Raw genomic sequence first — 26182 nt, forward strand, 5'->3', positions numbered from 1 at the left:
ACATACGCTAAAGAGCTAATGTTAGCAAACATGAGCGACCACGTTATAGAGGCGACACTGAACAAACTTTCTTCCACACAGAGCGAAAGGACCAGACACACAACTACGTTAAACACACACGCAGAAGAATATCTGCTTTTGAATTCACCTTTGGATCCGTGTTGTTCTGTCACGGCACTTCTTCTAAAGTTGTCCGGATGGAAACAACGCGCTGCACAGTTGTTCCTCCTCAGCAGAATTCACTTCAACCACCGGCAGAATATACCGGCAATGTCTTAAGAATGCTGTTTCACACTGCAGATAAATCGGACCAGGTCATTTTGTTAACCGCAAATCAACCTGCAAACATAAACAAATAAAAACTTTCTGATCAACACATATTCAGAGTTTTAGCTTTACTGTGTGAAATGTACACTTTCCACTGCTACTCATTCTCCTGTTACTTGTTTAAGATAAGATTTATCATTTATTGATTAAGATAAGATTTATCATATATGATCATATATGCATTGCATACTATTGCTCATCAGAAGGGGTCCACTATTAGAGAGCCACATTGTTGGTATAATGGTTTACCTTTGCAGAAAGAAGATCTGGGTCTTTCTGCATGGACTTTGCATGTTATCCCTCTGTGTGTGTAGGTTTTCTCCAGATTGTCCAGTTTCCTTTCACAGTCCAAAAACATGCAGATTTAGGGTTAAAGTCACTCTAGATTGACCATAGTTGTGAGTGTGAGAGCGAATGGTTGTTTATCTCTATTAGGCCCTGCGATGGACTAGTGACCTGTCCAAGGTGTACCTCGTCGTCTGCCATACGTCAGCTAGGATTGGAACCAGTGACCCCTGCCAAACCTTATGTGGAGGATAAAGAAGTAGAACATGGAAGAGTAAACAAACAGATACTGTACATTTATCCACAAAATTGGTCTCAGACTGCAATTGATAGAATAGCATGTAATAATTACCCTAACGAGTCTTTGGTGAAATGAAAGTTTTGGTTTTTAATGAGAACTCAATTCTGCCACCTCCTCAGGCCTTGGAAAAATTGTGTACCTGGAGAGTATGTAAATGTCTTTACATGGCTGAATAATAAGATATTGTAGCCTACAACGTATATACAAAACAATCAACCAGACAGCAGTTACAGTTATCACCACACAACTGTATGTTAGAAGGCACTTTATATTTCCCACAATAAACTTTTTTTACAGAGGAAAAATTTTAAACTAACTCTTAAAAGAAGACCATATAAAATAATGTTTTTGCCGCAGCCTCACTTTATATATTATAACCACAGCTTATTACCATCAAAGTATTACAGCAGGACTCTGACTTCAGCCACTGAACAATACAGTCATACTATCTGAGCACACATTTAAGAGTAAAATAGATAAAAAACGATGCTGTTATCGCATTAATGCTTCTACTCATTCCCAAGTGGTATTACCAAGGGCATAGGTATGTTGTTTTTTTCAGTATTAAAGAATAGAAATATGGAAGACTGTAACAATCTGTCATGAAAAGAAATCTCTGGCGTTCACATATTTATAATGATGTGACGTCAAACTTGGCAAACACACAGTCAGCAGCGAGCTCATCCTTCACTGCACGTAACTTCTTTTGAACAATCCTCTGCAGTAAATCCTCTATGTTCTTGATCAGCACCTACAAAAAAAACCCCACAAATGTGAAAAAAGTGAATTGAAAATGTGTGATTATAAATAAGAAATATTAACTGGCTACACTTTCTTCAGCTTCTCTAAATACTGATGTTTTCATGATGTAGATGTAGATGAGACTGTGAAGTCATTAACGTGGTACCTTGAAATTTGTCCCTTCTTGCATTTTAGGTGATGATATTTCCCGATGGATGACTGACAGATTCCGAGCAAAGGTCACTAGAGCTCCCTGGAGATCTTCAGAGACCGTTCTATTAACAACACCCCAAACAAATGAGTTTACTAACGATCCCCACGTTGCCAGCTAAGAAACAATCACCTTGTTCTTCCGATGGGGGTGGTTAAATGAAACTTTCAGCTGATAACATCGTCGCTCTTTAGGGGGATGAGCACAGCTTGATTTAACTGTTACAGCGCTGAAGTAAGCTAAAGGATTTGTGTGATAAATATGTTAAATAACCCTCCGCTTAACAACTTGTAGACTTTGCAACGACATTTAGAAAGCCAAAGGAAGCGTCTTAATCCTTGGAAAGAAGGGGTCATTACTCTCAGTCGGGAGAGGTCTTTCACTAATCCTCTCCCATCTCTCGTCTTAGCAGCAGAGAGAGCAGACCTTAATAATACGTTCAGAATGTCTTTCTCTGCATCTTCTTCATAAAGTCCATGTAAAATAAAGAAATGCTTACATCATTCCAATGTTGCATCGCTCACTGTTGTCATAAAGAGCAAACACAGAGCCTTGCTTCCTCTGCAATTAAGGAGCCACACGTAGAAATACTTAATTAATAATCGAGCACTAAAACAAACGCAAGTAAATAACTATAATTTGACATCTTAACCAAGAAATAATCATGTTTTCTTGTAAAAACAGTACATTTGAAAATTCATGGATAACAATAATAACGGTATTTTAGTATTAAACATTATAATTTTGGTTAAAGCATTTTGATAATTACCAGTGTTTTTAATTTAGGGCAGCTATGGCATAAACCTTACACTGGGTGGTGTTCTAATAAATCAAGCACTATACATTATGTACATAAGAAGATGCAAGGTGATAATAGCTTTTACCTGAATGTTAAATCCAATACCATGAGCCTTGCACATCGTAAAGAACACATTATGGTACAGCATGGACAGGTTGGAGTGAAACAAGTGGCTGCAGAGAACAGCAAAACGATGAACCACAGGACGCTGAAAAGAATAAAAAGGTAAGAAATAAAAAGAAGTCACAGAACATACATGTACAAACAACAGCCTGAATTATTTCCTCATATATTTAGGGCTTCAGTGTATTATGGTGGTGTGTATCCAAAGGGTGATTAGTGGACATGACAAGTGTGTGGCATGTGGATTTAACGACTGGCCCCTTTTTAAATCAACTACAGGGAGGATCATTTAATGTTATTTAAATGTGTGCCAGTTTAAGGTTTTTTAAACTTTAAATTTGCATTCAGATTTAGACAAAATGCACAACAGGACTGTCAGCATAATAGAGGGATTCTGGCTATGTGAGAGTCATAAGTAACACCAGAGAGGTTGATTACTTATAAGTGGCAGGGCTCACGAGGATAAAACTGTTCCTGGTTCTCTGGTACCTCTGGGAGACCAAAAAAAAGGCACCGGCTTAAGCCCGCGTGAGCTCAGGAGATAGCCCATAACTCGCTGTGACGGCTGTGTGTTTGCAGTTGTCAAGCACGGGAGTCTCGCGCAACAATAAAAGTGTCCAACGGGGATTTAATTGTGTTTGTAATATGCATGCCCCTAATGATGGCCACTGCTAAAGCCATTAACCACTGCAGTGGCTCAACTGCTGTTCTGAAGCACCAGGCCACCAGCTAAATGAATGTTTGATAAAATAATACAAGTCGCAGATTAACAAGCGTAAACTCAGGCATACTGCTAATAAAGGAGCTCTATTGTTTAAGGCCTGGCACCAGGTTGATGAGGTGTTCAAGCAAGCATACACATGCATAATGAAAATGGCATGAATTATTAATGTGTTGATTATTTAGGCTCATCTATCAAAATGATAATGAATTCAGCACCTAAACACCAATTGAGCTCAGTGCGTAATTACAGTTTTTACTTGTATTTAACAAAAATGAGGAGCAAAACTTGATCTAGCTTCATGAGTACTGTGGAGGCATTATAAAATTCTCTAAAGAATGAGCTTGCTTTAGTGGTTTCTGTCTTAATGATGGCATGTATTAACAACTTACTTTGGGGGAATGATACTGTAAACAACTTTGATTTTAAGCATTTAAAATCATTATTGTCACGTTAAGGGAACCTTTACACGACGCAATCGGTCATAAGTAAAATAAAACGTTACTTTGTCTGCAATCTGCTGTTCACGCTGTTTCTCTCTGATTTGCATTGGCACTTCTAAACAGCCTGCGCGGCAATTCAGCGCTCCTCCAGTCATCATCAGAAGCATCTGGGTCATGGCCAGCTGGTCACTGTATCCGAGGTCCAGATCAATAGCCCATACCTACAAACAAGACATCATGAATGATGTGTCACAGCCCAGAAAAAAAAAAAACAACACTCTGCATACTTAATCACCATATCAACCAGTCCTTGTACAGACATGGGTCAGTACCTTTTAATCCTAAAAGTGTTATCCATGTTGAGAGGCAGAAGAAAGGGAAACAGGGTTAATGTGCTGTGCTTGCCATGAGTCGGGTAATTCAGTCGTGGAGTGACACGTGCACAAAGAAGATCATTCCCTGCATATTTGGATTCAGTCTGCCGTGGGCTAGTTCGTTTGGCTCAGGTCTAGTGAGAAGCTAAGTTCAGATATGTATGGTAAATGGCATCATTATAAGGATATTAAGGGGTCAGGTATGGTCATAGGCTTCTGCTTAAACAGGGCTAATTTTCCCCAATAATAACCTAATAGCTATGCCCTCCCTTCAAAAGTGGCAAATAAATCACAAGTGAAGGAGTTGTTAATAACTAAGTGGCAGTCGGCTGCCTCCTTTTGCTGTTCCTATTTGTCAAAGTAAACGCTCCTGCCACTGAATGCAAATCGCTCGCCCGTCTGAAGCGTGCAGTCTGCGCAAACCTGAGCTCTTTATCTCCACTAACACACGGATATCTGACCGCGTACACTCGTTCTCTTTCATTTGTTTTAGTTTGTAATTAATTCAAACACATTTTGAAGTCAAGTTTACCACGAAAACATGATTGATTTCTAACCGAGTAATTATTTTCAATGACGCGTCAAAAAAAAAAGCAAAGGTCATTTGAAAATAATCAAAGTGACAGGATCGGTTATCATATTTGCTGCTTATTAGAATGTGTATGTAAAACGTAATGTATAACATTTAAAGGTATTTGCTTCGCAAAGAAACATTAAACTTGCATGTATACATTTATTTGCAATTTAATTTCAATGCCTGACCTTTATCGAGCAAAACATTCAATGCATTATTGTTTCATAACCATTAATGGCAACACATAACATGATTTATAATGTGAGATTATGTCATTTCAGTGCAAGCTCCTGCACACAGGAAACAAACGGCAAAGTGCATGCATTTATTTTGAGCAACAGCTCAGCAGTGTGTGCTACACTCAGTCACCTTTGGAGAAAGAGGTACAGTAGCTACCGACCGGATGGATGCTCTATCCACAGCAGCTACCTGGACCTCGACCTGATGGACACGCTCCTCTGAGCTATTCACTCGACTCACTAAAAATCATACTCAAATGTTTCATTGTCACTCTTAACAAAGCAGTGGGAAATGTAAGCCTGGATTGCACCTGTTTTCTATTGCCTTGAATTTTCATTAAAAACCCTGATGCTGCAGCTGGGGCCCCGCCGTTCCACAATGTGAGGAAGGACTGCAAGGGCAAACATATGTGACCCACTTCTTCCCATCAAATAAAGTAGGCAGCTTTTAGCAACAGGTTTGAATCTAAATTGATGTTTAAATCCAGACAGGTTTGCCCATGTGGCTCTCTTCTGTCTAAGCTGTGTGTATGTGTGTGTTGTGTGTGTGTGTGTGTGGGGGGGGGGGGGGGGGGAGATGGTTAAGAATCTGTCTTTAATATCCCTGCCTCTATTGAAGCACATGCAGTTTATAGTCTATTCTTAATTATATTGTCGCTGAATCACATTCAATTTCAGGTCAACGTTGAAAATGAAAATTAGTTTTAGGTTCTGTCATTAGATCGTTGTAAAGGAGCAGCATCTGAACACTCTCTGATTTCAGTGTCACAGCTTTGTCACCGGAAGGACAATTTACTTTGCATATGAAATATCGAAATGTACAAACATATATATATATATATTTTTTTTTTTTTAATTAAACACAAAATAATCAGTGTAATTAAGTGAACTATTCAATATTTTCCAAATGAGGGACTGTGTAGTGCTAAATATCTTGGATTGAAAATAATTAAGGAAACTAAAATAGTAATGCATTAAATGAAAATGTAATTAATCACACCATCTACTGTATAACGTTTAAGAAACAGATTGTTATATCTTAAGGTCTCCTCACATTACATTGTGCAAACATCCAGTCCATAAGATACTACCCTCTAGTGGCGTGTGTGCCCTCTACTCTACCTCCTTCAGCTGAGAAGAGAATATGGATGCATACATAAATACAGCTGCCGCAATAAAAAGAACTGTGATTTATTGAGATGTCCTGAATATAACATACAAGACAACTTTTTTATATATATATATATATATATATATACGCTTTGTAAAACTGCTAAGTAGATCCAGTGCTTAATATTTTATACATCTCATTGTAAACAAAGCATTTCACTTTACAGCTCTAGATCAATAGGCAGTCAATGTAGCCACATGTTAGGGGCCGTAAACCAGCCCTTGTCCACTAACAAAAACCTGAGATACGCCTTTGATGGGGTTTTTACTATAATAACTGGAGGAATTTCAAGTCAATCCTGCAGGTAAAAACAAACAAAAAAAAAAAACAGACAGGTCATTGCTGTGAAGCTGTCGGATCTCTTTAGAATGACCCATTGTCTGAAAGATGGCTGCCTCTGGAATTCTCTGCAGTGTAAGGTGAAAGGGCAAGACTTAAATGGTGGAATCAGTGTATTGACACAATAAGACCTGACAGTTTATTAGATGGCCTTGTCACACATTCGGTCCCCGTTCCCACTGTTTGCTTTGCCTGTTTTTCCCAGATCCCCGGGGGAATGGAATGGGAGGCACCTATCCTATCTGCTCATATGGATCCCTGCTCCGGCCTAAAAATTGATCCCTGTCACCAAAATGGTGAAACGAGAAGCTTTGACACCATGCGTCGCAACAGCTGAGGTTAAATTTATTGTTCTCGCATAAGCTACGGCCTTGACTTGACCCAGTGTCGTGTCTCACCTTCTGCTCCATGGTGTCGCGGTTCAAAAAGGTAGCCAGGTCCACAGAGACGTAACCTACAATGCGGCGTCGAAGACAGGCCTGGCCCACACGCGTGCAGATGGCGTGCAGGGTCTCTGGGTGTACACAGGTCTGAGGAACAGTGGAACCCATGGCTTCGAGTTGACAGGAGCCGTGAAGCTGGTCTCCACAGGACAGCACGGTCACCTCACCCCCAGGCTCCACCAGCAGATCTACTGTCAGACAGGAGACGCTGTCTGAAGGGGGGTAAGCCTCCACTACGCCGCCTGGACACACAGCGAGAGCAGAGTTTTACCGCACCTGGAACTCTCCAAGCAGCAGTTTTGCAAAGAAAAAAACACACAAAAGCAACTAAAACTATGCATTTGTGTCATTTCACATAAGCAGCATGAGAAGGGAATGTGACATAACAGTTAGCATATTCAAACGAATCAAAGTTGAATTGTTTTAGAAGGTGGAGAGCATCCTGTGTTTGACAATGGTGTATCTAACCTTGCCCGAGGAAGGTCTTAAGGAAGCAGGTCCAGTTGGAATAGCAGGAGGTTTTAACAGGCCGGGCGTAACGGGTCAGCCACTGAGGGATCTCATCTAAATATCTGAGCAGCACAGACTCCTATAAAAGGGACAGAGTAGAAGTTCATATGTTAGGAATCTCGTGGAAATGAGTTGGAGACAGGAAATCACAAGTTTGGTCATTCAAACAGTCTTAGCTACTTTAGTTTGGCCCATTATCGAACCTGTCCAGGCTTTAACCATGTTCTTGGAAACGCGCCCGTATTATTCGAACGCCTCCAGTGACTGCTTGTTATCCTTGAAACCTTTGGTGCGGCTGCTTCAATTTCTGTGCTGTCTGATGGATACTGTGCGAGGGTCTACCTGTGAGTGACAGCCTATTATCAGACGGCCTCAGGAGTCTAATGGCTTTAACTTACAACCACGGAGACAGCACCTGCCCTCAATAACAACTCTCTCCACTGGGCAGCTGATGAATACCTAAGCTAACCCCATCTATCTGGGGATCAATCAGGGCTTGACTGGGATCGATATCACTCTTGTTTCTGTAACTAGGAAACGCCGTAATGGTTCCACCACTTAATTATGCTGTTAATTTCTAACTTTGGTTTTAGGTGTCTCTTAAACACTTTGGAAACTCAAGTATCCTCTTTCCTCTGATGATGCTAGTTTAGATGTAGGTTTATTATAGTTTAAAATACCACATATCAAGCTCAACAAAGGCTCCATCTAACCTTCTGATGTCATCGTATCCCATTTATATTATATTATAACACTATAATGTTGACTGTATGAGGCAAGCGCTGAGGTTTCTGTTAAATACAGGGCTCTATATGTAACGATAGCTTTGTCAGGCTATTAGATAGGAAATTCATTCGGTCAAACACTATAAAAATGTGAAAAATTGTCTGAGTTGAATAAATTCTGAATGGAAACATTATCTTTGTTCTTTTTGTTGTTCCATCCAGAGCATTACTTTGTTTTGAGTACACGCCGCCTGGCTTCACTGGAGACGTGACTCGCGATTATGCCGTTGACATTCCAGTCATGTAACAGCCATCATCATATTCAAGTACTGTAAGAGGCGAGGTCAAATGCTACACAGTGATTCCCCCTATACAAACCATAAAGCACACAATGGTGCGGCAAAAAGTGTAAGGGAACGGTTGTCATTTTCAACGGAAGAGCAAGCTCACCCCGGGACTTTGCCTATGCAGTTCACAGAAGCAGCAGGACAGAAAGGAAAGAAAGAGATGTCTTTTGCCATAAATTACTTGGGACTTAAACTGCGTACAGTACCCGGTGATAGGATTCAAGCTTTGCTTTGTGTCCACATAAAGCCAAGCAATCTAGTCATAAATAAAATAGATGTCGCTCTGCCTCTGCGATTACCAGTAGTGGAAGAATGAGAAAATCGCGGGAATGGAGTCAAACCTTTTGAATATAGATTCGTTTTCTGTGACTCACACCTCTCAAAGATTCAACCTCAGACTATTACCGTGAGTGAATTAAATATGCAATACTGAATAAAACGTAAAATCTACAATCTCATGACAGCAGTGGCAGCATTTTTGTCTGTACCAACAGCATTCATGACCTTCAATGACGCGAGAGAAGCCACCAAACAACCGCACTCAAAAGTGAACAACAACAAAAGTTCAAACATCTACTATAAGGTAAATTCAAGTTAATTGTGCTCAGCGCGATAATTATATATTTAAACTTGTCCATGCACAAACGAGACTGCACAATATTTAGACGGAAAACATCTGTATAAAACGTCCCTCTACCTCTTCAGTGGCGGTGATTATCAAATGACCCATTTCGTCAACAAACTTAACCTAAATAAGGTGTTGCTCAAGATCTGTTTGTACCCAGCGTGACCAAAAAGAAATACTCCATCTGTTGACGCTATTGGGTGTAATTTTTACCCTCTTGTGCCTAATGATCCATATGCAAGCTGTGTGAGCGCTTAAGTGTGTGTATGGCCCCCTTCAGGCATTGCATGGGTGCAGATCTACATGTCTTTAACCTCTCTCTGTGTAAATGCTAAAAGAGGCCCAGGGGCTTTCTGCAGGCTGCAACATTGTGCTGGAGGCTGTGGGCCTCACAGTGTTTAGAGAAGCACACTTGTCCTTAGACCCTCAGCGCAAACTCTACTACATTGTGGATGCGATCCCTCCTCCTCCTTCTTCCTGCAACCTTTGAGGCTTTTTCTTTTTGCACCGCCAGAAGGGATCACACTGTTGGCACTAAGACCACAATGGTTTTTCTTGTGAGTCAACCTCCTTCACGCTGAGCTCTTCACAACAAGCAATAATTAAAAAAAGAAAACACACTGTCTGCGCGAGTCTGCTCTCTCGTCCAACTTTCGACTTTTTTGGAGTTACTGTATAAACATATTTGTGTAATATTCACTTAAATCATCACTTGTTTGTTGTATTTTGGTTGAACAATAATCTCGGGGAAAAGAATTATGAATTAATATTTTAAATGCCTCATTTGATGATTTGTACTCCGTTAATAATTAATTTAATTGCTACTATTTCCATAAACAAAGCTTTAAACATCTATTAACTGAATTCTTAAATGCATGCAAATATTCCGCGTCGCGAGCATCTATCCTATTCACTCGCCGTCATTCCCGTCGCAATTAAGTTGACTTCTTTTTCGGCAAAGTGCCACATTAATGAGCATTATATCTCCAAATATACTGCCATCTTTACACATCCATCTACAGTTTCTGCTGCGAGGAGATACTCCGATATAAAATATTCATATGTTTGAATCTAATCACCAACGTTGCCTGGTGATCTTTCAGCATAGAGAAGCCAATTGCTAGCCTCTAATATAAACTAATACAAGAGCAGAAGGACATTATGACGGCGCGTAAGGGGTTAAAACATTTTAGGGGAGGACAATGTCATAACAAAAAAAAATCATGCAATGAGGAGCACAGGATGTGTGCTTTGCTTTGATTAAAAGAGCAAGGTGTAGAATAAAGGCCAGTTAAAGTGTTGTGTCCATATGGCCCATGAGCCCCGAGGCTGTCAGCCTACACTGGGGGCCTCGGCACTCTTCCCTCTCCATGGGACCCCAGCTGGTGAAACAAACCCCATTTACTTTCCTGTGCTGCCTTAGCCACCATTATGGACCTTGGCTGAGGCTCAGCCTTAGCCACTCTGCCATAATTAACGGCACCGATGCCACAACAATTAAAGCCCTGCAATCGCGCACACATACACCATGAGTCAAAGAACAAGCTAATAGGAACAAAACAGAGTGAGCCGCGAGTCGCTCGAGATGACTGCTGTTCTTTCAGATGGAATAAAAAGTAAAATTGTTGTGCTCCAAGCCCACAATCATTAGCCTGTAATTAGTTTACACAAAGCTTCGAGTTAAATGGCAAAATACGGTAATTAACAAACGACAGGAAATCAAAGGCTACTATGTAAGCATATGAGAAAAAAAGAGCCAGGGGCTCAGGAGCTGTGTGCACACTGAATGAATGGTTTACCAATGATTAAGTGCATTATGTTTGGTTTGAAGTGGCCTTAACTTAAATCTACATTTTTTTGTTTTGAGGCGAGAAATAAATTCAATTTTCTACCATTTTCAAACCCTCCTTCACAGAGCATTTGTAACATAATATTTTCATTTGAAATGGCTCAGAATTAGCCAGTGAGTTGGAGATCTTATGCAGCACATGAAGAAATCAGCATCGGCTACGAATAAATGTCTTGTGTTAAAGGTGTGTAAGATTTAAGTGGAATTATTTTGCATTTGGCAGAAATAGAATATAATATCATTATACTGATTTATTTTTTTTTTCAAATGTATAAATTGTTGTTTTCATGACAGAATAAGGATTTTTGCATTTGTGTCGAGAGCAGATCTTCTCTACAAAAGCGGCCATGTTGGACCATCATGTTTTTAATGGACAAACTAAAGACCTTTTAAGTTTTAATGATGACAGAGAGCTACCATAATATCTCCTACACGCTCGTAAAGGTCGGGTGAGGTGAGAGATAGTCGGCTGCAGCATGCAACTTCACCAACAGATTTTAGTAAATACTAAAAAATATTCAGTGCCATTTGTATTTTAACATACTTTCATGAGGCCTTTTTTTTTTCTATGAAGTCAAATCTTTGACATTAATCTGCAAAATCGCTTCAGAAAAACGCTCTATTGACCAGAATGTTTGTATTGTGATTTGTCACCAGGTGATTTAGGCTGATTCCACCGTCAGAGGATTTTGTTGTAATAATAGTTGATCCGTGTGTGCCCTAGAGAAGGAATAATGGCAGCGTGTATAAACATTTTTTTTTTTCTATATTGATTTTCTTAAAATACTGGACAACAGGGACTAGAATCATGACTGCTACTTTAACACTTCCTAAACTATGCATTTCCTGACCCCACAGTGACCTTTGCCTTTGCATTTGGTGACTGGAGTGAATCTAACCCTTGTAGAGCTGCGACTGTAATGGTATCTGTTAAGTATCTTGCTGTTACCATGTTAACTTAAAGTGGCCATTTCCTGATTGGTATGAGGGTAATAATAACAGCAATGAACATTATCTGTATTGCACTTTTTTTTTTTTTTTTTTTAAACCAGTGCTTTGGAGGGCGCCATAAAAAAGAAATAATACTAAAATAAAAAACATCAATTTAGGGAGAAGTAATAAGGGGAATAAAAATAAAATAAAATCACAAAATTAATGCAAATTCAATAAAATACTGTATAAATGTAAGTGTACAAGATGTGCTTTAAGAAGTGATCAGATCGTTTTTTCCACCGTGGGGGAACGACAGCCTCCTCTGAGTAACAGCTTTACCTGAATCCATTTTGCCTTCCATAGCTCAGGACCACAGCGACGGTTCTCGTGCAGGGCCCACTCATAGCAGCTGAGATGGCGTACATCACAATATGCTGTGCCACGGCCACTGTGCTCGGAGTCGATCTTGAAGAGCCAGCGCTGCACGTCTAAGTTTTGGGTCATAAGCTCAGCCAGCAGCCTTTGAAACTAAACCAAAAAAGATATAAGAATTATTCATTATTCAAATGTAACTACAAGTTGTAAATCTAGTATCAGTTACTCAGCCAGTGATGGAATATGTGTATGCATCTCTGTTTTTTGATATCTGACCTGGTTTAACGTGTAGACGCCTCCCTGACCAGGCGGTACATCAACCTCTGCCACAGTGAAGATCCTCCGCCCTCCAGACTTGGTGCTGTACAGCTGTGCAACAGCTGGTTCCGGCCCCAAGATTGGCACACCCAGCTCATCAGCCACCGCTAAGTCGTCCACATGGGCAACTCCACCCACAACATAAGCTCGCTTCCCCTGGATCAGATTCCGTATGCGCTTTAGTGTGCGTGGACTGTACTTTAGCAGCGTAGACAGGCACATGCTACGGTCCTGAAAGGGAAGTGGAGAGAGAAAGATTATAGCTGGACCGTCTCTTTCAAGGGTTGTTTCTTGACCTGATTTATCACTGTGTACACACAACAGATCTATTATTGTAATAGCCAGCAGGGTTTTGACCTCTCATGTATTCCAGCAGGTTGAATTGATAAAAGCTGCCTGTGGGAGGCCTCCCCTATCCTTCACATCTTTAATGTGCGCTAGCAATGAGCTCCTTGGGAATACAACTAATTACTTCACATCTGTATTTATTTGATCCACATGGAATTATCCCTTCTGTCACTGGCAGAATGTGCTGCCAGCCGTGGGTAGTAGTGATTCATCTCAGCAACACGTCTGGCACAGTTTAACAACAAAACAGCAGGAAAATCAATAGAAAGAAAAGGAGGAGGACCATGTCATGTTGCACATTAGTGCAAATGGATGTAAAAGGATGAACAGAATAGATTGGAGGTAAAAGGAGAACATAGCAACAACCAGATTGTAACGGTTTGATTTTGAGGTTATCAAAACAACTCCAAACTTCTGAAGATGGGAGTTACACGGAATGCACCGTTGATTAAATCAATTAATATGGGATTTAATTATTTACCGATTACCAGTTAGAAGCCATTACATTAATTTATATATGTAAATTATAACTTAATATGGCTCTAGTGTGTTTACTCTGAAATAACATAGATGATTAAAAAGCAGTAAAAGAAAATGATGAAACGGAGTGTCTCAGTGCACCGTGTAAAAACAATCACATCGAGCGCCCTCTAGAGGCTTTTTTTGCAAACCGCAGATACATGTGGCATCTTTACAGTTTTTACACAGGGACTCACTTTTTAAACATGAATCACATGACATACACAATATATTGTGACGTGAGCCTTTTATGTAATATTATTTAACTAATAATTTATTAATTATTTTAAGATTAAATTGTTTGATAAATAAATCACAACTTCACTTTATGTATGTTTAAAAAAAATGGTCCAAAAAATGGTCCAAAAGGTTGGAAAAAATATTCTGCAAATGTATTTTGTGCCACAAAGAAGATGTGTGGCTCCACAGTGCAGTATTTGTTGATTTCTCTACAGAAACACGCAGTGTCAAGTTTACGTTCACAAAATGCCAATATGAGTGACCTTACCGGGAAATCATCTACGGCCTCAGGTGTGAGGACGACAAAGGGTCTGACACAGGAAGAGGCCTCAGTTGCTCCGCTGTTATCGGCCTTGTCACGCTGCAGCAGGCTGCTGTAATACTGCGGGATGTCCTCCCCCAGATGTTGGGGACATATGTAGATCACCTCCACATTTTTATCTGAAAGTGGACATTCCAATAATAAGGACATGTTTACAGTGAGGCACAATGAGGACGGCGGTGAAGAAGACTCCGAGACGCTCGTACCTCTAATATCACACAGCCTGTTCATTTGGACGTTCTGGTGGATGTCAAGCCCCCTCATGTTCAGTCGCCGACTCTGAGCGTATCCTGTCAGAACAAGGTCACAAACATAATACATACTGGATTCATCTTCTCTGAATCTAAATGCGCAAATCTGCAGCTGAATACAAGTATCCTCAAATGTGCAAAGTTCCTATAATTGTGCACGGTGTGGCTGAGTCTAATCACACAGTAATGCAATCTGATGATTAATTTAGCTTAATAACTATAGCAGGTGCAGTGTCTGCTGTGTGCTGGGAGTCCTGTTTGCACCATGTCCAGCCACCGCTGAGTGACATCCAGTGATACCTCCAGGATTTTTACTCTATGTCTGTCTGGATTTCTGCCTGAGAGAGAATCCTCAACTGAATCTAGGTAATTAAATGATTGGATTCATGCTAATTAACAACAATGGGGTTCAACTTTCTAATTATCCTTGCTCACACAGCACTCGGTGTAGCCACCCCAAGTGCAAATAAAGCATTCCATCTGCTAGTAATTAGGCTTAATAATTTTAGACAATCGCTCAATGATTTACAATGCACATGCCTGATTACGGACTAAGTGTGAACGCCGTGGTGAAATTAGAAAGCGAATGCCGTCTATGTTAAGTGCAAAAACAGTCCGGCTTCTTCCTCTTCTTCTCTTTTTGTGTGATTTTTTTTTTCTTTTCGCAACACTATAAAAATAGGACCTTTGTGCCTTTTGCAAATATTCAACAAAATGGCTTTTCATTTGCTTAATCTGCAAATTAAATGGCATTTGAGACTAAATTGTTCAGCTCCCTGGCATGGGGACTGTCATCATCCTGTGAGTGCTTTCCTGCAGAGAGTCATTTGAATGAGACTGAGTGCCTCCACCAGGGCCACAGAGCGGAGCAGTGTAGAGTGGTGAGACATGGGATGACTGCAGCCAGATTTGTGTGTGTGTGTGTGTGTGTGTGTGTCTGTGTGTGTGTGTGTGTGTGCAGGCGGAGAAAGCTACCTAATGAAGGGATGTGGATAATGATTCTCTTGGAGGACTGGATGTGTTTCCAGTTGGCTGCCAGATCCTGGGGATGGAGAAAAGGAGCGATCAGAGAGGGGACTGCCTCAAAGTGCACACACACACACACACACACACACACAAATCATCACACATCACTGCATAGCTAAAACACATCAAACCAATCTCTCTGGGCTAACAGAAGGAAACCAAGCATAAAATACCACCTTAATTAAATTAAGCGATTACTTTAGAAACATCTTCCCACAATTAATCCAATAAGGAAGGTACATGATGCCACTGCCAGGGGAAGATTATCGGGCTTAATTAACGGGGTATGAATGCTTGTTGAGTGAGAACATGCATTTGCTGCATGTATACACACACAGGGACACGTTATTACTAAATTTACTTGTAGTCATTAATTAATATGGTGTCAGTGCTCCAGAAGATGTTCAGCCCAGATGACGGCGGACCTACAGTGAAGGAATCACACTGTGTTCACCATCTAGGGGAGAAAAAGTGCTGTTCTTCTTCTTCCTAGAAGAGCTGCATGGGAAAACTATTTTAATTTGCTCGAATAGTTTTGAAACCTAATATGATCACAACAATATTAAAAATTCAACGTAGCTTTAATATTTATAGTGTTCCATTATATATTTAGCTGCTGTTATTATATTTTAATGGGTCATCAGGAAGTTTTTTTTGCCCTTGATCTTGAGCCTTTATAATCAAAATTCCTTCATTCGTCTTCCTTTGTTATCAATGTGACTGCATTTGTCTCTCTCTATCGTTCTGTTGTTCTCTCTGGCTCATCAGTCTCACTTCTATTCTGTCTGCTTTACTTATTTTGTTTTGCTGTTTTTTTTTTTCTATTTATTTGACTGATTTTATTTTACTGTGTTCCTGTTCATTTCAAACACGTTTCAGCTGACATGACAATGACTACTGACATCACAACCCTTCTATTCTTATTTTTTTACAAATATAAAAGTCTCAAGTACATAATGTATCCTGCCAATAAATGTATCTTTTGAACAATTTCATGGAATCACGTACAGCAACATTTAGCATTTGTCTTGCCTAATCCAATTTATGTAAGTATGTAATTTTTGACTCTGAAACTGAAGGGGGGAAAAAAAAATTGGCATTTCGATATAAGCAACATCACCTGGGCCCTGCTGCGGTAATTCTCCAGCTGTCTACAACGCCGAGCCTGCAGGGCCTTCCTGACATGGAGCATCTGAGTGTGCACGAGCCATGAGATGGCAATGGTCCCTGCCGCCCACCTGCGTCGTCGGTGGTGCAGGTAGGCTGTCCGGGCCGTATAGCCCCTCCAGCAGGATTGGATGTGAATGGCAGCTGCCTCGACGCCACCTTCTCCCTTGTAGCGCTGACCTGGGATTAGGACCAGACCCAGTACTTCCTCGCAGTTTTCAAGAACGGAGAGGAGGTTGATCACTGGCCGAGCTTTTCTCCAATGACAGTCCCAGCCTTGAGCAAACTCCACCAGCCGCTCCCCGCTCACTTTGGCTCGAGGCACCGCAAAGTCTCTGAGCAGCTTTTCTAGTGCCTGGAGAACGTACGCCACACTACTCCAGCACAAGCTGAAGCTCTGCTTGAAGTGACTGAAATCAGCTGCCATTGGGTCGATCCTTCCATTTGTGATGGCAAACGGGTATTTACCGGTGTTTACAGGAAGTGGTGTACACACAGGTGCAATCTACAAAACATTGAAAATAGTGAGAAGCAACTGAGATTTTGAATATAAATGTTAAGAAATGTAAATATTGTTCATATAGTACCTGAGGATATTCATGCATCACACTACCATGGTCCATGCTCCTGAAAGTTGTGGTGGGAGGCGGTGTCTTGGGGGTCAGGAATACTGTGCACGTGCTACCTGTGTTTCGGCTCGTGAAGATCGGTGCTATTTCACATTTCAGCTGCTTATCATATCCAGACTTCAAACCTGTCAGACATAAAGCAGCAAACAGACAGGCTCAGCTGTACGCAGTGATAAATCAGTGGCCACCAACCATCACTGTCAAATTCAGCGGTGTAGTACACTCTTCAATTGCTAAGTAGAAACATATAAGGTTCTTCGGTTTGTCTTCATAGGAGAACCCTTTTTGGCTCCAGGTACCAAGAATCCTTTTAAAACCCTTTATTCAGGAAAGGGGTTTTAAAGGGTTCTCTGGAGTTCTTACTGGAACCATTAGTGTTACCAAAAACCCTTGAAAAACCCTTTCTTAATGAAAGGGTTTTTCAGAAGCAAATGGTTCCAGGTAGAACCTCAGCACATTGTAGAATGACTCTTTTGGAACCCTTATTTCTAAGAGCGTAGGGGGTAGAAATCAAAAGACAATCAAACCATTGAGGAAAAGGGCTAAAGCTAAACAGAGAGTGCATGATTTATGTTTTTACAAAAATGTGTGCACAAAATATGGGATGCAAGTCTGTGGTAGACTCTGACCCATTTTAGAACAAGATAAATCATCTCTGGTGTGAAAAAAGGAGCAGCTTTATCCTGGACTGACATTTCATGTAAAATTGTATCTGCCGGAAATCAGACGTTTATGAAATATATCAATTATGAAAAAAAAAACAGCATAACTAAATAATTAAATGTAATCAATTGTCTGTTTACCTGTCCCTTTGTCTTCTTCAGTTATATTCACGTTGCGATGGCTCCTCGGCCCAAAGGCTTTCATTTTCTTAGCAGAGCCAGTGATTTTTCTGTGGTGTTTTGTCTGAAACAAACATTAAAGCTCATTATAAAGCGTATTATATTGTGACTACATCCACTGCACATAAAATCAAAGCTCAAATGCTACCACACTTGTCCATCCCTAAAAAGTTGTTGTACACAGTAGAAGATTGGCCATAGTTTCATAATTTAAATGCAACTGTCTAAGAACCTGTTGTCTACACTGAGAGTGACTATAAATCAGAATAAAGCTGATGTGGCAACGCAAGATGAAATCTTTCCAGCAGAAGTAGAATAATGAGACACGTGATAACAAAGAATATATTTGCTGTCTTCTTTTTAACTGTAATCCACATCCTGTAAGAATAAATCACATCAAGCCAAGATTAAAGATTGCTGTTAAAACAATAAACACAGCACTATATCATCATTTCTAAATTAAAGATGGGTTTAGCATCCACGTTTAAGAGTAACTGAATGATGCATTTTGGAAAACCCAGCTTACATTCAGTGTGCCATTCATAAAACATAAAGTTTTTGCTTTCCAGATTTTTTCACCAAATGTCCCTAATCTCCTCCATTGTCTTCAGCCCACTGAGCTCTTTGACAGACCACAGGTAGTAGCCAGGTGCTGGGGAGAATCTCCCCTCAAAGGCACACATCTGTTACAGATGGGGTTGGGAAAAGGTGGCACCTTTTGTAAAATTGCTAAAATGCAAAAGCTCATTCCCTGGCATGTGTACGGAGTGGAGAATAGCCGGTCTGAGATGCAGGTGGAGGCAGCAGGCAGAGAGCCAGTGGTTAGCAGTTGGGGAGGCTACGGCTGTCTTATTGGCATGCTGGACCAGGTACCTACTTCTGTCCTGAGACAGCTGTAAACCAGTAGCCCATAGCACAGCAATCAGGCGCTTGTTTCTTTAGAAGAATGCTGATGTGCTGCAATCTGCTGCTTTCTGCTTTCTGCAGCCAGTTCTTCTACCTCTCCTATATCAGAGTGACAATCTTGGCCTCTATTTCTCATGTGGGGTAAAGATTCCCAAAAACATAATGGAAAGGAAAGACGGTGAAATACATCTAAAACTAGTTGCCGACCTTTGCAAAGATTCATTTGTTTTGTGTTGGCTGTCATCACTAATGCCAGTGACCTTTATGTCACTGTTCCTCTGAGCATGAGACTTAGAAAGAAATCTTTTACTGAGCCTGTGCCATCATTCCTCACGGAGACAAAACCTCTCTAATCTGGGGATTACAGGAGGAACTATTAAGCTATGGAACTATGGTATCAAATTCATCTTACCTGTACCACAACCTCTTGTGATACATCCTAATCAAATCTCTCCTGAGGTAGAGGCTGTACGTTAGATTATCTACAAATACTCAAGACATATAGGAATTTGTCACTGCACCAAAACTAGCTGGAGGAAAACATTACTATGATTCTAGTTTAAGACTTCATGCACTGACTGATGTATATTTAAGCAATTAGTAAGCAAAAGCGTGTAGTCATACGTGTATTATGGGAGAGATTATATTACAGGTGGCCAAATGTAAGTACTTTTGATACATTTTATTTAATCTCAAATGCCAATTTACAGCTAAAAATTAACCTACATTCATTGTCAAATTACTTACTGCATTTGTGCCCTTCTCGTGGACATCAGGGAGCAATAGCTCACATTTCTGGTACATTATAGCTCTGTGCTTTGGGTGAGCAGGATTGCACAGCAAGCGCATGGATAATGTCGGTTTGGGCTGCACGGATAGGACAGAGAAAAAGAGGTTACGAAGCTTGATTATCTTAGAAATAATAATATGAAAAATTACAATATTAAAGACAGGGTGTACATAAAAATATACATACAGTTGAATGTGGATTGGGTATGTCTTCTGAAATGAATTTCTGCCTGAAACTTAAACCCCTCCACTATGGTGTTGGATTGTCTTACATTAAACAGAGATCCATTTGTTACTTAGCCTACTTTCACTGATTAATTAATATAATATATTATATTAAATATATATTATATATTATATATATATATATACATATATATATATATGTATATATATATACATATATATATATTGTATTATGACCAAAGTAGTTACAAGTCGCACAAATTGGAAGCGTTCCTCTAACACATTGGTTCTCAAAGTGCGGCCCGGGGGCCAATGGCGGCCCGCAGAAACATTTCTGGCGGCCCGCAGTAAATTACAGTTGATAGTTTTAATCCAGGAGGTACTAAGATTGTTAAATGTTTATTGGACATAACTGGATACAGACCAATAAGTGTAAACGAAAATACTGGGTATTTACCTGGTTTCTATATGGTGAATTTTAGTGTATTATTGGGTTATAAGCTGGTAATAAGCAGGTAGCTACAGCCTCCAATTACTAGCTATTTACCCAGTAAATATATGGTAACAGAAATGTGTTACTTGGTATTAACCTGTAATTAGAAGGTAAGAACAATGGCCAAAATACTGGGTAATTACCCAGTAGATTATAAAGCGTTATTATATTAATGCTTAACACTACATATATATTTATATATATATATATATATATATATATATATATATATATATTAAATACATTAATTACACAATATAGTTTAACAGTACCAAAACCTTCCGCCTCCAAAATGACCAGAAATTACCACCGGATTTGTCCAAAAACACCACAAAGATAGGATTCATATCCATGCTGCATTAGTACCTCTCAAACTGACAACAGGTTATTTCTGCTAAGCATAGAGGTACTAGCGATTTACTTTTTTTTTCTATTTATAAATAAAATGTATTTGACTTTGTGCTGCTCTGTCACACATTGCCTAACACTAAAGAACAGTTAAGCTTCTAATGCACCTTTTGTTTATAGTCGACTTGTTATATTGTCAAGTAAATAAGACAATACATTTGTGAATGATTATCTACCTTTTTCCTCAGTAAAGTGTGTCGCACCCCTTCTCCATGTAGATGCACGTCTGGAACAGGTTTCCTGTGGAAAGGCCACAATATTTAATCACCACACTGTACCCATTTCTAAACCAATTCATTTAATTTTATTCCACCAGTGATATAGTTCAGGACAGAGGACATTTATTTGTAAAAAAAATAAATAAAAAAATACCATTTTGGAATGTGCTCAGACATTTTCTGTGTGCCTTCAATACTTGGAAGAACCAGCACCTGTGCAGTTAATGCTTTGAAATAATCATCCGTGTGTTTCTTTTGAAAAATAAAACAACTGCGTTAGTTCTTTTCTATTTTTTGATGTTTACAGTGTTTATTGTGCATTAAAATATTCTCACCCTGATACGTCTCTCTGTCTTGGTGATGATATTGTCCAGAGCTTGAACATCGAGTGTTGTTGCTCTGTTATTGACAGTGATTTTCTGAAAGCTACATCTGAGTTCTCTCAAATCATCCTGAACCTGTGATTTAAATGACATGTAGAGAGTCATGACTTCAACCTGAATCTAATTATCTTACATAGTGGCAGATGTAGCGAAACGTCAACTGTTATGTTAGAGCAGGGGTTCTCAAAGTTTTGATACCTGAGGGCCAATTTAGGAACCCAACATTGGACTGAGGGCCACCAAAGGGGAAAAAAAGGGAAAAAAACCAGAAAGAAATCCCATTTGTAATATTTTTAATGACCAGATTGCAGTTCTACAGTTTAGCGTTAAGTAATATAAGCGTTAATATAATGTAATTTAAGCATTAATATAATAACGCTTTATAATTTACTGGGTAATTACCCAGTATTTTGGCCATTGTTCTTACCTTCTAATTACAGGTATATACCAAGTAACATATTTCTGTTACCATATATTTACTGGGTAAATAGCTAGTAATTGGGGGCTGTAGCTACCTGCTTATTACCAGCTTATAACCCAATAATACACTAAAATTCACCATATAGAAACCAGGTAAATACTCAGTATTTTTGTTTACACTTATTGGTCTGTATCCAGTAATGTCCAATATACATTTAACAAGCTTAGTACCTCCTGGATTAAAACTATCAACTGTAATTTACTGCGGGCCGCCAGAAATGTTTCTGCGGGCCGCCATTGGCCCCCGGGCCGCACTTTGAGAACCAATGTGTTAGAGGAATGCTTCCAATTCGTGCGACTTGTAACTACTTTGGTCATAATACAATAAACAGGAAATAGAATTGAACATTTAGCTAGTTGAACAAATTAAGTGTTTGCTAAGGAAGTTAAAACTCTTACATTACCTTACCTGAACTAAAATTGCTCCCAGGTTATTTACATGTTTAAGCATTTTAGACATTTTTTCCGCATACTGATTTCACAAAATTACTTTAGCATGTGCAACACTGTCATAATGACGATTTGTATTCAATATCTACCAACTGTTAGCTACACGTTGTCATGACAACAAAAGACCAGCTAAAGGGAGTCACATATGCCCCGCGTTAAAACTGTCAGGCAGGCAGACACCCTATGCTCCCTCCTGCAAATTATTCAGTGCGACTGGATAAGAAAACTGACCAACCTTTACCTTATTTAGTTAATATCCCAAATATGAATAACACTCTTGTGTCTATTTTCTGCAGCGTTTGGGAGAGCTACGACTTCGCCTGAAAGACAAGCCTCAGGGAAAATGCTGCGTTCTGTGGTAAACGCTCTACAATGACATTTGTTGAAACAATTGGATAAAAGAAATGCACATATGTAGAAAAACGTTTTCCAAACAGCAGAACCTGGATTGAGACACCGCTAAAATAAATACCCCTGGTTTCTTCTGCGAAATTTTGCACCGGAAGTGACCGTCCCAGGCAGAGTTGAAAGGTCGTCAAAGTTGGTTATTGTCGCGCTAAGCTAGCTTGTTACTAGGATTTTTCTCTTACATATTATTTAAAATGTCCGATACAGAAGAAACTATAGATATGCCTATTCCCTGTGTGCTCGTCACCAGCTGTGACAGCGGTTTTAAAGAAGAGGAGCTCATTAAACGTAAGTAAGCAAAGGTAAAGTGGCACGATTTGGCTAAATGCTAACAATAAATCGCAAAGCTAGTTTACTGTCACTGGTGTTGGTGACAGGTAACAGGTTTGTGTGGGGCTGTCAGTCCAGCCGGTGAAGTGATTTACGTGGACATGGTTGTTGTGAAAACAGTCCGATTAAGGCTCTTAATCAAGCTACTTGAGCAAACTTAGCTACGTAGCATAACGTCACATCTGTATTGATAACAAATATGTCTTTGCCTCAGAGATCATCAGTTCGAAGACTTTGCCGGAGCCGACCAAGCAAGAAGATACGGTGGTCTGGTATCCGTGGGAAATCAATAATAAATACTATACAGCGGACGTCAGGCTCTGTGTCGTACCGAGCACTTTCCAAATGTCGTCAGAGATTGCACAGTCCACTCAGGCTTTCATCGCGTATTTTGACAGTACAGTGGTACGTGACCCAAGTCTCGTGTATATGTGTTAAGACTGTCAACTGGTGCATGTAAATAATGTGTAATAATCCTGTTTACAGAAGGATGGTTTGGAAAAGCTTCACCCTTGGATATCAGTGGTGGAAGATCTTTCTCCAGAGGTTCTCATCCTGGTGTGTGACCAAGTCAGCGAAACAGGTGAGTTCTCCAGCCCTGCAGGGTGACACACGGTTTATAGAAAGCACAGAACTATATTATGTCATATCAACCTTTTGAAATGGTGTTCATATTCCAGGGGTGAGCAGACATGAAGCACAGCAGTGGTGTTTGGCTCACACCTTTGAACTGGTGGAGCTCAATCCACAGGAGCTGCCAGATGAAGACGGTGCGTCTTTACAGTCGAGACTAAATTACAGTGACACTGACTGCTTACGTTCACATTTTAGATCCGATTTTGGTTTATTGAGTTAAACAAATTGTAACTGTTTGTGTCTTTAATCAGATGACTTTCCAGAATCCACTGGAGTAAAGAGAATTGTTCAGGCTCTGAATGCAAACGTGTGGTCCAGTGTGGAGATGAAGGATGGTGAGATAAAATCCCAACAAAAATGCAGTTATCAATTGCATCATCATACGATATGTAATTGTCTTTTTGTCTGCATCTCTGTTAAACAGGACACAATCAGGGGTTTGGTCTGATGAGTAGTTTGGTGGCCTCTCGGCACAACAATCCACGCAGCTGCCAAGAACCAGAAGTACAGAGCTTTTCTATTGTTTGTTTACTTAGACTATAATGTAACTTCCGTTTTAATTTACTTATTTTTGATTAAAAATTTAAATTTTTATTCTAAATGCGTCAGTTTTCATGGAGGCTGACTAACCCCAACTCCTTTTCTGTGCTAGTCTTCCAGCTCGCCAGTAGAGGGCACACTTGTTAATGAGGGCAACCAAACAGAAACGAGTACAAACACATGCACACGAGGAGACACAGCAGTAGGTAAGTGAACAGCTTGTTTTTGACATAGTAATTTCTGTCCTTTAAATTTCTTACTTCTCGTAGCACATTTCACTCAGTCATTATTTTCAAAAAATGCTAATGAACGCCATATTCCTTGGGGTTTCTGTGTAACACTACATGTTAATATGTAATTGTTTTGTTTTCTCAGATGCAATGACAGACTTAGACATTCAGGAACTCGCTAATCTGACAGCTGGAGATGCAGATGTGGATAACTTTGAACGCCTCTTTACCAAATTAAAAGAGATGAAAGGTTAAAGAAAAAGAAACAAAAAGTTTTTTGCACTGGCATGAGTTTTGACTTTTAACACTTTACACAATCTCTTTTTAACCTGCAGAAAAAGCTTCTTCATTACCACATGAGCAGAGAAAGGTTCACGCAGAGAAGGTAAGCCACTGCACTCTCCACAATATTACACATTTCATTTTAATGTTTGCAACGCTGAAGTACGACACTAGCGTAACATTGTTGAAAGGGATATTGATCTAAACTCAGTAGGGGCCATTGTAGATAAAATAAATATTAGTGTTGTCAGAGAAATGTTTCCTTAAACTAGTTTGTCTATGCTGATGATAAAATTTTATCACATGAATTAGTATCATTAGTAATATTAACTATGTGTAATAAAGATGTCTTACAGAAACATTGTTGGCAATAAAATTAGCATTTCAGTCGGAATCCCTCAGCTTTAGCTCATTCAGCTGTGTAGATCATTATCAATCGTTATTTTGATAATCATTTACTAAATGTTATTTGCAGGTCGCTAAAGCATTTTGGATGGCCATCGGTGGAGATGTAGATGAGATAGATGGGTTGTCATCGGGTGAAGAAAGCTAAAAAACCCATTCTGATCTCCGTCCACCCCTGGGACTCCCACCCACCAGATCCAGAGAACTTTCCCCTGACTCTTGCACTTGGACAGTGGAAATGCTTGCAGATGGGACTGTAGACATAGACATCATAACGTTGATTGTTAAAATTCATGCAATACTTGTGTATAGTGAGACGCAGATGAAAACATCCTCGAGTCAGGAAAGAATGCAAGTGGGCCAGACCTTAGTTTTGTTTCCTGGGTGCTGTCATTCTTGCTTTACTCCCTGAAATGAAATGAATCTCGACACATGTTGGTGTTGCAGGTGGAAATCATGAAATTAAACTGATTTATGTTTTTATGCTTTAGGTACAGTTGTCACATATATTTTTTAAGTGATGTGTGCCTTATCTATAATGTCAATTCTGTTGAATTAACATAAACATGTGTGATTTTATTTTTCCTGCTTTAGTGTGAATGTCGTCTGTGAAAGCAGCAAAAATACAGATTAGTGCCACTTGCTGTACTTCAGTACAATAATAACACATGAAAAAAGTACTTCTGTTATGATGCTGTTTGGGGGGGAAAAAACAGTCACAATCAAATATTTTTGTCGAACCACATTTAGCTTGATTCTGGCACACGTTCATCTTAGCATTGTTTTGATACACTTCTTCAGAATCAGATTCAGTATTTTTTTGTATTTATGTTTCAACATATCCCAAAGATTATTTAGGGGGTTGAGGTCTTGACTATGTGGTGTCTAATCCATATGTGAATATAATGACTGATGCTACCT

General features: G+C 39.7%; 2 protein-coding genes across 2 annotated transcripts; one reads left to right on the forward strand and one right to left on the reverse strand.

Annotated features, from left to right (window-relative positions):
- Positions 1–1544: 1544 nt before the first annotated feature.
- iqch (IQ motif containing H) lies at positions 1545–21605 on the reverse strand (the record flags this gene model as incomplete). The annotated part of the gene is made up of 17 exons (XM_083893684.1): positions 1545–1664; positions 1821–1929; positions 2365–2426; positions 2750–2872; positions 4014–4172; positions 7047–7333; positions 7560–7680; positions 12420–12608; positions 12732–13004; positions 14149–14321; positions 14409–14492; positions 15429–15495; positions 16600–17151; positions 17234–17400; positions 18079–18181; positions 19771–19890; positions 21453–21605. The coding sequence occupies 17 exons, from the start codon at positions 21603–21605 to the stop codon at positions 1545–1547; spliced, it is 2862 nt and encodes a 953-aa protein (XP_083749810.1).
- A 1354-nt stretch (positions 21606–22959) lies between these two features.
- On the forward strand, positions 22960–25855 carry aagab (alpha and gamma adaptin binding protein). The gene is made up of 10 exons (XM_083893384.1): positions 22960–23126; positions 23383–23573; positions 23655–23751; positions 23849–23938; positions 24056–24139; positions 24229–24308; positions 24457–24550; positions 24720–24824; positions 24910–24959; positions 25332–25855. Exons 1-10 carry the CDS (start codon positions 23033–23035, stop codon positions 25407–25409), a joined length of 963 nt encoding a protein of 320 aa, XP_083749510.1. The 5' UTR covers positions 22960–23032; the 3' UTR covers positions 25410–25855.
- The last annotated feature ends 327 nt before the right edge of the window (positions 25856–26182 follow it).

This window comes from Microchirus variegatus (genome assembly GCF_963457635.1).
Source record: "Microchirus variegatus genome assembly, chromosome: 8".
Classification (NCBI taxonomy): Eukaryota; Metazoa; Chordata; class Actinopteri; order Pleuronectiformes; family Soleidae; genus Microchirus; species Microchirus variegatus.

Bases quoted from the DNA above. Each gene is read 5' to 3' on its own strand.
- aagab (XM_083893384.1), top strand. From the start codon at position 23,033: ATGTCCGATACAGAAGAAACTATAGATATGCCTATTCCCTGTGTGCTC. The intron at 23,939-24,055 runs GTGCGTCTTTAC...GTCTTTAATCAG, and splicing joins GGAGCTGCCAGATGAAGACG to ATGACTTTCCAGAATCCACT. The intron at 24,551-24,719 runs GTAAGTGAACAG...TTGTTTTCTCAG, and splicing joins ACGAGGAGACACAGCAGTAG to ATGCAATGACAGACTTAGAC.